This window comes from Symphalangus syndactylus, chromosome 17 (genome assembly GCF_028878055.3).
Source record: "Symphalangus syndactylus isolate Jambi chromosome 17, NHGRI_mSymSyn1-v2.1_pri, whole genome shotgun sequence".
Classification (NCBI taxonomy): domain Eukaryota; kingdom Metazoa; phylum Chordata; class Mammalia; order Primates; family Hylobatidae; genus Symphalangus; species Symphalangus syndactylus.
The window spans coordinates 15584016-15596020 of NC_072439.2; the positions used below are offsets into that span (position 1 = coordinate 15584016).

The 12005-nt window shown below is 53.9% G+C and overlaps 1 protein-coding gene across 1 annotated transcript; it reads right to left on the reverse strand.

The window, feature by feature from the left end:
- Nucleotides 1-1492: 1492 nt before the first annotated feature.
- LOC129466458 (4-galactosyl-N-acetylglucosaminide 3-alpha-L-fucosyltransferase FUT5-like) lies at nt 1493-6504 on the reverse strand. The gene has a single exon (XM_063620824.1). The coding sequence runs from the start codon at nt 6385-6387 to the stop codon at nt 5263-5265; it is 1125 nt and encodes a 374-aa protein (XP_063476894.1). The 5' UTR covers nt 6388-6504; the 3' UTR covers nt 1493-5262.
- Between the last annotated feature and the right edge of the window lie 5501 nt (nt 6505-12005).

Consider the following 12005-nt stretch of genomic DNA (forward strand, 5'->3'; position numbering starts at 1 on the left):
TCGACAACGGTTCCAAATGGCCAGAAAACGGCACTTTTGATTTCTCCATCTTACAAGACCTGGATGATTTTTGTCGAAACATGGGCAAATGGTCTGAGGTGCCTGACATCCAGGCATTCTTTTTTTTTTTTTTTTGAGACGGAGTCTCGCTCTGTCCCCCAGGCTGGAGTGCAGTGGCGCGATCTCGGCTCACTGCAAGCTCCGCCTCCCGGGTTCAGGCCATTCTCCTGCCTCAGCCTCCCGAGGAGCTGGGACTACAGGCGCCCGCCAACACGCCCGGCTAATTTTTTGTATTTTTAGTAGAGACAGGGTTTCACCGTGTTAGCCAGGATGGTCTCGATCTCCTGACCTCGTGATCCGCCCGCCTCGGCCTCCCAAAGTGCTGGGATTACAGGCTTGAGCCACCGCGCCCGGCTGAATCTCCCTTTTCTACGAACCCATCTGACCTCTCCCCTCCTCCCCAGGCTGCTCCTTGCCAGGCAGAGCCAGGTCCCAATTCTTCCTCAGCCTCCACTCCCCTACCCTATAATCCTTCTATCACCTCCCCTCCTCACACCCGGTCCAGCTTACAGTTTCGTTCCACAACTAGCCCTCCCCCACCTGCCCAACAATTTCCTCTTAGAGAGGTGGCTGGAGCTGAAGGCATAGGCAAGGTTAATGCTCCTTTTTCTTTAGCTGACCGCTCCCAAATCAGTTAGCATTTAGGCTCTTTTCCATCAAATATAAAAACCCAGCCCAGTTCATGGCCCACTTGGCAACAACCTTTAGATGCTTTACCACCCTAGACCCAGAGGGACGAGAAGACCGTCTTATTCTCAATATGCATTTTATCACCCAATCCACTCCTGACATTAGAAAAAGCTCCAAAAATTAGATTCCGGCCCTCGAACCCCACAACAGGACTTAATTAACCTCGCCTTCAAGGTGTACAATAATAAAAAAGAGACAGCCAAGTGGCAACGTATTTCTGAGTTGTAATTACTTGCCTCCGCTGAGAGAGAAACCCCAGCCACATCTCCAGCACACGAGAACTTCAAAACGCCTAAACCGCATCTGCCAGGCATTCCTCCAGGACCTCCTGCCCCACGATCTTGCTTCAAGTGCCGGAAATCTGGCCACTGGGCCAAGGAATGCCTGCAGCCTGGGATTCCTCCTAAACCATGTCCCATCTGTGCAGGACCCCACTGGAAATCGGACAGTCCAACTCACCCGGCAGCCACTCCCAGAGCCCCTGGAACTCTGGCCCAAGGCCCTCTGACCGACTCCTTCCCAGATCTTCTCGGCTTAGCGGCTGAAGACTGATGCTGCCTGGTCACCTCGGAAGCCCCCTGGACCATCCCGGCTGCCGAGCTTCAGGTAACTCTCACAGTGGAGGTTAAGTCCATCCCCTGTTTAATCGATACGGGAGCTACCCATCCACATTACCTTTCTTTCTTTTTTTTATTATTTATTTATTTATTTATTTATTTATTTATTTATTTATTTATTGAGATGGAGTCTCTGTCACCCAGGCTGGAGTGCAATGGCGCGATCTTGGCTCACTGCAACCTCCACCTCCCGGGTTCAAGTGATTCTTCTGCCTCAGCCTCTCGAGTAGCTGGGATTACAGGTGCCCGCCACCACACCCAGCTAATTTTTGTATTTTTAGTAGAGATGGGGTTTCGCCTTGTTGTCCAGGCTAGTCTCGAACTCCTGACATCAGATGATCTGCCCACCTCGGCCTCCCATGGTGCTGGGATTACAGGCGTGAGCCACCGCACCCGGCCCACATTACCCACAGCTGAGCCCAGAGCCCAGAGTGGGGGATCACGAGGACCTCCTCATTGGGGTCTCTGCCCTCATCAGACCCCCCAGCTCCTCCCTTAGCCTGGGCTGGGTGGGTGATGGAGCTGCCAGCCTGATGGAAATTTTTCTCCCCCTGGGGCCCAGGGCTGGGAGCCAAGGGCAGCTGCCAGTCAGGAGGAGGGAGAAGGCCCCACAGGGTGGGCTGGGTGTGCCATGAACCACATGTGAGATCCGCCGGGACATACAGGGAGGCAATGGCAGTTTGGGGCGGTCCTGGGGATCCAGAGGGGGCAGGCCAGGGTCCCCCAATGTTGGCCAGGTGGCTGGGCCTCTGCCCTTGTGGGACCCAAGGAGGGTTTCCACGTCCCTCTAAGCTTCAGCGGAAATTCCAGAGGGAGAAAAAGAGAAGTTGGGAAAGGGAGCTGTTCACTCTGACATCAGTTCAGGTAGAGGCGGAGACTACGGGTGCTCCAGGGGCGTCAGGGAACAGAGCAGCCTGCTCCCACTCCAACTCCTTACCCCCAGGGGACTGGCCCCACACCACCCTGTTAGGAAGCCCTGGCCTGGCCTCCCGAGGGCCCCGATCCCCTCCCGGGACCCCTGACTTGCAGCCAGGCGGTGGGGAGAGGGGCCCAGGTGTGTGGTGTGGGTGGCAGGTGAGTGATGGGCCCAGCGAGGCTGGCTCAGGCCCGGGGTCACCAGGGGATTTGGCAGAGATTCTCCAGTCCCCCCACACCTTCCCCACCCTATGCCCCTCCACCCTCCCACCTGGGCCTAGGGGAGTCATCACAGGCACCTCTGCATGTCCACTGTACAAATGGGGAAACTGAGGCTCAGATAGCACCTGGGAGTCACCACCACCCTCCACCACCAGGTCCCCCATGGCATCCTCCAGAGAGCAACAATTTCCCCCAACACTAGAATGTTCCGGAATGGTGCAGACATCCTCATTTACAGTCAGAAGCCACCTGCAGCCCCTAAGTGGTGGAGCAGGGCTCTATGCGGGGCTTGCCTGACTTTGGAGTTCTTGACCCTGAGATCTTCAGAAAACTGACTTTCACCTCTGGCAGCTGTGTGGCCTTGAGTGAGTTCCTCAACTTCTCTGGGCATCAGCCACCTCCTCTGTAGAGTGGAGCCACTGCCAGCACCTTCTTCAGGAGGCTGAGGTCATGCTGATCCTCCCACCACCCCTCAGGGTCTCTGCATACCCCCTCTACAGGCTGGAATGTTTGGCCTGGGTCCCTGGACCTCTGTGGGCCTCAGTTTCCCCTCCTGTAATACTTTTAAGAACCCCGCCTCTCCCTGCTCGTCCACAAGGCCACACACATGGTCACAGCCACTTGCAGACACAGCTTAAAAGTCCCACACGTGGCCACACACAGCCCACTTCACCACACCCAAGGACAGAGGTCCATGCAGACACAGCCTTGCACAGTCTACACAGAGACACACACAGACTCGGAGAGCCTGGCACACTCAGAGAGGGGCCCCTGCTCCATCCAACACTCAAAGCCTCACTCCCAGGGCCACACATTCCATCTCACACTCACAATCACCGCCACCTATGAACACCCACATAGAGTCACAGGCAGGCATCGCGACACATCTGCAGGCACTATCAGAGTCACGCCAAGGTCACACCCACAGTGATGCGTTGGTGACACCCACCCGCTGGCGGTCACACGGAGTGTCCCCCAGCCATGTGCACACCACTGCTGACGGTCACACACATACCCTTCACCCTCCTCCTTAGGGGACCCTGCCCTTCCCTGACCTGCCCTGCACACCTTGGGCAACACATCCAGCTCCCTTGGACCCTGTACCCTGGGCAGAGAGGGTCCCTTTATCCCAGCCCTGCCCACCTTCACTCCTGGAGAGTGTGGGCCCCAGTCCTCAGCCCTCAGAGCCTGCATGTCCACTGTGCAAATGGGGAGATTGAGGCTCAGAGAGCACCTGGGATTCACCACCACCTTCCACCACCAGGTCCCCCTTGGCATTCTCCAGAGAGCAGCAATTTCTCCCAAGCCCAGAATGTTCCAGAATGTTCTGGAATGTTCCAGACATCCTCATTTACAGTCAGAAACCACCTGCAGCCCCTAAGTGGTGGAGCAGGGCTCTATGCAGGGCTTGCCTGACTTTGGAGTTCTTGACCTGAGATCTTCAGAAAAAAGACTTTCACTTCTGGGTGGGTGCCAGAGCCTGCCCAAGGGAGCCAGCTGAAAGAGAGGACCTCCGAGGGATCTGAATGCCTCCCCCAAGGGGCTTGACCTCTAGAGTCATAGAAAGTTCTAGAACAGGGTTTTCTGCCCCTGGACATTTGGAACCATCATTGTTGGTTGTAGGGGCCCCAACTCGTGCATCGTAGGAGGTTTGGAGTAACCCTGGCCTCTACCCACTAGGTCACCTCATCCTCCTCCCCTGGCTGTGACAACTGAAAATGTCTCTGGACATTGCCAAGTGCCCTTGGGGATAGAATTGCCCTACGTGAGAACCACTGTTCTAGAGTGAGGGGGGACACAGGAGCTTTCCTTGAAGCATTCGTCTGACAATAACAGCATTATCTGTTTGCACCCCTCATGGGTGGTTAACAACAGCAATAAAACCACAAGTGAACCAGCCTGCACCACCGCCTGGGGGCAGGGCCTCCAGGGCACCAGTTCTCAGGGCCCAGTGCCCTCCAGGGTGAGGCATCACAACACATCCACAGGCACTGTCAGAGTCACGCCGAGGTCACACCTACAGTGATGCATTTGTGACACTCACCCGCTGGCGGTTACACTGAGTGTCCCCCCAGCCATGTGCACACCACTGCTGATGGTCACACACAAACCCTTCGCCCTCCTCCTTAGGGGACCCTGCGCTTCCCTGACCTGCCCTGCACACCTTGGGCAACATATCCAGCTCCCTTGGGCCCTGTGCCTCCCAGCGGGTGAGGCTCCTAGCAGGTGACATTCAGTGTGGCAAGGTTTCTGGGAGCAGGTCCCAGCAGGTAAAGTCCCCGACAGCCGAGATCCTCAGTAGGTGCAGCCTCCAGCAAGCAAGGTCCCCAGTAGGCACCGTCCCCAGACCCAGCTGGCAAGGTCCCCAGCAGGGGAGGCTCCTGGCAGTGGGGAAGCCCAGTATGTGAAATCCCAGGTAAGTCACATGCCTGGCCACCAAAGACTCCAGCAGGTGAGAGCCCAGGCAGGTGAGGCCCCAGGCAGGTGACAGCCCAGGCAGGTGACAGCCCAGGCAGGTGACAGCCCAGGCAGGTGAGACGCCAGGCAGGTGAGGCCCCAGGCAGGTGACAGCCCAGGCAGGTGAGACCCCAGGCAGGTGAGAGCCCAGGCAGGTGACAGCCCAGGCAGGTGACAGCCCAGGCAGGTGAGAGCCCAGGCAGGTGACAGCCCAGGCAGGTAAATCTCCAGACTAGTGAGACCCTAGGTAGGTGAGGCCCTGGGAAAATGAGGTCCCGGAAGCCCAGGCCCCACGCTGGCCTCAGTTGAACCAAGCTGCTATGCTGCGCACCGTCTGGTAGCTGGATTCCTGCTGCAGTTTCCAGCAGGCCTTGCAGAAATCCAGTGCCCAGCTGAAGGAGCGAGGCCGCAGCGTCTCCCGCCAGCGAAAGTAGCTCAGGTAGCGGGCGTGGTCCTTGTCCAGCTCCTGCAGGTACCGGGCCAGGTCCTTGGGGCTCTGGAAGTCGTCCACGTGGATGAAGGCGTCGGGCGGCAGGAACCTCTCGTAGTTGCTTCTGCTGGGGCCCAGCACCACGGGCACGGCCCAGGCCTCCAGGGCGTTCCTCCACAGCTTCTCGGTGATGTAGTCGGGGTGCAAGGAGTTCTCGAAGGCCAGGTAGAACTTGTACCGGGACAGCGTCTCCATCATGGTCCCCTGGGGCAGGGGCTTGTGGGAACGCCCGTACACATCCACCTTGAGATGGGCCTGCAGGCTCTGGTAGTAGCGCACCCTGGCCGAGTCCGGCTCCCAGTTGGACACCGCCCAGGCCACCAGCTCGGCCTTGGCCGAGAGGTTGAGCGGTGGGTGGGCAGGCTGACCGGACCATGGCTCCAGCCAGCCGTAGGGTGTGAAGATGTCGGAGTCGCTGCGGTAGGACATGGTGAGATTGAAGTATCCGTCCAGGGCTTCCAGGTGCTGGCAATTGCTGGGGGACTCCATGCTGAACCAGATCCAGCGCTGCCCCTGCGGCCTGGTGGGGGGCGGGAGGTTGGCACCGGGGGTGTGCATGATATCCCAGTGGTGCATGATGACCGCGTCTGCCTGTGGGTACACATTGGAGTCAGCAGTGATGTTGCAGTCGGCCGCGCCGGGCACCATCTCTGAGCAGCGGGGCAGAGCCATGGGTTTGTTAAAAGGCCACGTCCACAGCAGGATCAGGAGGGTGGGGCGGGCAGGAGTTGCCATGCTATCCTGGCAGCGGGACCCATTGGGAGCCCCAGTGACAGGTTCCACCGCCATGAACCCTGGCCTAGGGGATCCAGTGGCATCGTCTCGGGACACACGCAGGTAGGAGAAGAAACACACAGCCACCAGCAGCTGAAACAGCAGCCCAGCCAGACAGCGGCGCCACGGCCACTGTGGCTTGGCTGGGCCCAGGGGTTCCATGGGTCAGAGTATCTGGGAAGTGGGGAGAGAGTAGTGAGGGTCATTAAGGACAATCACCCACTTCCTGGCCACGTGTCCTGAGAGAAGCTGTTATAATTTATGACACAGCTTGTCATAAATGCCCCCAGTACCCGAGTTGAGGATTGAATTTATAACTCTGACAGGGAAGGGTACAATGGGATTAGGTTTTGCAGGTAACATAAGAGTTCTCCTGATAAGGTAGGAGTTGAGGGAAAGGGTGTCCCTTGGATGAGGAAAGAGCCAGTGCCAAAGCCTGGTGGGGTGAGACACCTGAGCAGTTTGCAGACAAAGAAAAGGAAGTGCTCAGGGCTGCCCGTTTAGGCTTGATTTTCTATTCACTTGGTGTTTCAATCAACAGACACTCAAAGCTAACCCCTCTGGCCCTCAGACACCCTGTCCCTGTCGTGGGGGAGAGGCTGAGGCTGGGGAGAGGTGAGGAGGATAGGAGGGAGAATGGGCAGGTGTGAAGACTCAGGAGAGGCAGGGGCTGACCAGGCAGGGAGTGGGGGGACCTGGGACCCCAGGGAGGAGCAGGCTTTCCGGGAAGACGTGGAGCCCTGCTTGTCCTGGAGACACCCAGCACAGAACTGGAGGGAGCCCAGGGCCCTCAGAGTGTAGACACTGGGTGTGGGAAGCCTGAGAAGAAAAACCTTCAAAGAGGCTAAGAGGGCGACCGGAGGAGGAGGAGGGAAACCGAACCATGCTTTGTGATGGGTGAGGTGAGGCTTGGACGCCACGGTGGACTGTTTACAATTTTAAATGTACATCTAAAAACTGAACAGTATATTTAAAAAAAATTTATAGGCCGGGCGTGGGGGCTCACGCCTGTAATCCCAGCACTTTGGGAGGCCAAGGCGGGCAGATCACCTGAGGTCGGGAGTTCGAGACCAGCCTGGCCAACATGGCAAAACTCTGTCTCTACTAAAAAATACAAAAATTAGCCAGATGTGGTGGTGGTGCCTGTAATCCCAGCTACTTGGGAGGCTGAGGCAGGAGAATCACTTGAAGTGAGCGGAGATCACACCACTGAACTCCAGCCTGGGTGACAGAATGAGACTCTGTCTCAAATAATAGTAATAATAATAATAAATTTATAACACAGGGTCTTCCTCTGTCACCCAGGCTGGAGTGCAGTAGCACGATCTCAGCTCACTGAAGCCTCAACCTCCCAGGTTCAAATGATCCTCCCACTTCAGCCTCCAGAATAGCTGGGACTACAGGCAAGCGCCACCCTGCCCAGCTAATTTTTTTTTTTTTTTTTTTTTTTTTTTTTTTTTAGACGGAGTCTCCCTCTGTCGCCCAGGCTGGAGTGCAGTGGCATGATCTCGGCTCACTGCAAGCTCCGCCTCCCTGGTTCACGCCATTCTCCTGCCTCAGCCTCCCGAGTAGCTGGGACTACAGGTGCCCGCCACCACGCCCAGCTAATTTTTTTGTGTTTTTAGTAGAAATGGGGTTTCACCATGTTAGCCAGGATGGTCTCGATCTGACCTCGTGATCTGCCTGCCTCAGCCTCCCAAAGTGCTGAGATTACAGGCATGAGCTACCGCGCCTTGCCTTTTTTTTTTTTTTTTTTTAATTTACTTTTGAGACTTGGCTCACTGCAACCTCTGCCTCCCAGGTTCAAGTAATTCTTGTGCCTCAGCCTCCTGAGTAGCCCGGATGACAGGTTAATTACCATGCCCGGCTAATTTCTGTATTTTTAGTAGAGACAGGGTTTCACTATGTTGGTCAGACTGGTCTTGAACTCCTGGCCTCAAATGATCCTCCTGCCTTGGCCTCCCAAAGTGTTGGGATTACAGGTGTGAGCCACCACACCCGGCCTAAATAAATTTTTTTTTTTCCCACCAAACACAACAGTATTGTTTTAGTAGAAACCCATGTCACCATTGCCACCCAAAATTTAGTGCCTAAAAAGAGAGGTGCTTATGGTGTCAAATTTCCATACGATTGTTATTTCTTAGTATGAAAGAAAGGATGTGAAGTAGCTCATTAATGATTTTCTACATTAATTACATATTGAAATAACGCTTTGGATGTATTGGGTGAAATAAAATATATCATTAAAATTAAATTGGCCTGACGTGGTGCCTCACGCCTGTAATACCAGCAATATTAGGTGGATCACCTGAAGTCGGGAGTTCAAGGCCAGCCTGGCTAACATGGTGAAACCCTGTTTCTACTAAAAATACAAAAAATTAGCCAGGTGCTGGCACACGCCTATAATCCCAGCTACTCGGGAGGCTGAGGCAGGAGAATTGCTTGAACCCGGGAGGCGGGCGTTGCAGTGAGCTGAGATCACGCCACTGCACTCCAGCTTGGACAACAAAAGCGAAACTCCATCTCAAAAAAAAAAAAAGAAAAACATTAAATTTCCTGGTATCTTTTTTAATGTGGTTACTGGGAAGTTTTCTTTCTTTCTTTTTAAAAGTATTATTATTTTTTGAGATGGAGTCACCGTGAGCCACTGTGCCCGGCCTGTTGCTGGGAAATTTTAAATTACATTCGGGGTAGAAAACAGTTTGGTGCTTCCTCGAAAAGCCTCAGAGATACTTATCACATCACCAGCAAGTCCCCTCCTAGGTAGAAGCCCCAAAGAATTAACAGCAAAAGGACGCAAACAGATACTTGTACACCCATGGTCATAGCAGCCTGACTCACAACAGAACAAACAGCCCAAAGGTAGAAACTACCCGGATGTCCATCAATAGAAGAACAAATATACCTAATGTGATCCATCCACACAATGCAATATCACTCAGCCATGAAAAGGCTGGGCGAGGTGGCTCACGTCTGTAATCCCAGCACTTTGGGAGGCCGAGGCAGGCGGATCAGGAGGTCAGGAGATCGAGACCATCCTGGCTGACACGGTGAAACCCAGTCTTTACTGAAAATACAAAAAAATTAGCTGGGCATGGTGGTGGGCGCCTGTACTCCCAGCTACTCGGGAAGCTGAGGCAGGAGAATGGCATGAACCCAGCAGGCGGAACTGGCAGTGAGCCGAGGTCGCACCACTGCACTCCAGCCTGGGCGACAGAGTGAGACTCCGTCTCAAAAAAAAAAAAAAAAAAAAAGAAAACCTGTCTCTACTAAAGATATAAAAAAAAAGAGCTGGGCATGGTGGTGGTGCATGCCTGTCATCCCAGCTACTCGGGAGGCTGAGGCAGGAGAATTGCTTGAACCTGGGAGGCGGAGCTTGCAGTGAACCGAGATTGTGCCACTGCACTCCAGCCTGGGCAACAGGGCGAGACTCGGTCTCAGAAAAAAGAAAAGGAGCGAGGCTCTCACACAGGCCACAGCGTGGATGAAGGTTGAGGACATCACACTCAAGGAGAGAAGCCAGACACAAAATGCCACACAGTGTGTGATCCCATTTCTAGGAAATGTCCAGGCCAAGCCAATCCACAGAGCCAGGAAGTAGAACAGAGGTGACTGGAGGCTGGAGGAGACGGGAGAATGTTTGTTTAATAGGTCCAGAGTTTCTGTTTGGGGCGATGAAAGTTTTGGAAAGACGCTGGAGTGACGGTTGCACAACACTGCATGTGATGCCACTGAATTATGTGCTTACAAATGCCTGAATGGGCCGGGCGCAGTGTCTCACACCTGTCATCCCAGCACTTTGGAAGGCCGAGGCGGGAGGATCACCTGAGGTCAGGAGTTCGAGACCAGCCTGGCCAACATGGTGAAATCCCATCTCTACTAAAAATACAAAAATTAGCTGGGCATGGTGGTGCACACCTGTAATCCCAGCTACTCAAGAGGCTGAGGCAGAAGACTCGCTTCAAGCCAGGAGGCGGAGGTTGCAGTGAGCAACAAGAGTGAAACTCCGTCTTAAAAAAAAAAAAAGCCTAAATGGTGACTTTTATATTATACATACATGTATGGATATATGGAATTACAATTTAAAAAATAAGGTAACACACCAAAAACCATTGACTTATTTACTTGTACACCTTAAGTGGGCTCACTGTATGGTATGTGAATTACATCCTGATGAAGCTATTTTACCTTATTTATTTATTTTTGAGACTGAGTCTTGCTCTGTTGCCCAGGCTGGAGTGCAGTGGCACAGTCTCAGCTCACTACAACCTCTAGCTCCTGGGTTGAAGCGATTCTTGTGCCTTAGCCTCTCAAGTGGCTGGGATTACAGACACACACCACAATGCCCAGCTAATTTTTGTATTTTTAGTAGAGATAGGGTTTTACCATGTTAGCCAGGCTGGTCTCGAACTCCTGACCTCAAGTGATCCACTCGTCTCGGCCTCCCAAAGTGCTGAGATTACAGGCATGAGCCACCACGCCCAGCCAATGAAGCTGTTTTAAAATGATGTAGTGGTTGCCTGCTTTCTCCATTGGGCCAAGTTGGTCTTAACCTTGCAGCAGGTGACCTGGGTGTGATAAAGTGATCCAGACACCCAGTCCCAAGCTCATGCCAAGGTTCTGGAAAGAGATTCAAAACACAGGCCCTCAGGGCACAGTCCGAGCCCAGAGTGGGAGGGAGGTTGAACTTTGACCAATTACTGCTTTGTACCACTGGACTCTAGAGCCTCAGGCACAGGTTAATTTTTATTTTATTTTTGAGATGGAGTCTCGCTCTGTTGCCCAGGCTGGAGTGCGGTGGCGCTATCTTGGCTCACTGCAAGCTCCGCCTCCCGGGTTCACGCCATTCTCCTGCCTCAGCCTCCTGAGTAGCTGGGACTACAGGGGCCCGGCCACCACGCCCGGCTAATTTTTTGTATTTTAGTAAAGACGAGGTTTCACCATGTTAGCCAGGATGGTCTCGATCTCCTGACCTCGTGATCCGCCCCCCACCTCGGTCTCCCAAAGTGCTGGGATTACAGGTGTGAGCCACTGCGCCCAGCCAGGCACAGGTTAATTTTTATAAAGTAATTGATATTAAGATGGAATTACATGGGCCCTGGGTTCATGGCAGCCCCTCTTAGGAGATAGTGAAGTATTTGTTAAAGAGCTATATATAGAGGGGTAGATTGGGGCCAGGTGTGGTGGGTCACACCTGTAATCCTAGCATTTTAGGAGGCCGAGGCCAGAGAATTGCTTGAACTTGGGAGGTGGAGGTTGCAGTGAGCCGAGATCACACCACTGCACTGCAGCCTGGGCGAAAGAGCGAGACGCCATCTCAATTAAAAAAAAAAAAAAAAAGAAGGGTAGATTGGGGGAAATGGGTAATTCGGAGTGGTCAGGGCTGAGGTCCCACCCAAGTTGAACCCAAGATATTTTTTTCTAGAAAAAGAATGCCCAGGCTGGCCGGGCATGGTGGCTGAAGCCTGTAATCCCAGCACTTTGGGAGGCCGAGGCAGGCAGATCACAAGGTCAGGAGATCGAGACCACGGTGAAACCCCGTCTCTACTAAAAGTACAAGAAAAAATTAGCCGGACGCGGTGGCGGGCGCCTATAGTCCCAGTTACTCAGGAGGCTGAGGCAGGAGAAAGGCGTGAACCGGGGAGGTGGAGCTTGCAGTGAGCCAAGATTGCGCCACTGCACTCCAGCCTGGGCGACAGAGCGAGACTCCGTCTCAAAAAAAAAAAAAAAAAGAAAAAGAATGCCCAGGCTGGACACAGTGTCTCATGCCTGTAATTCCA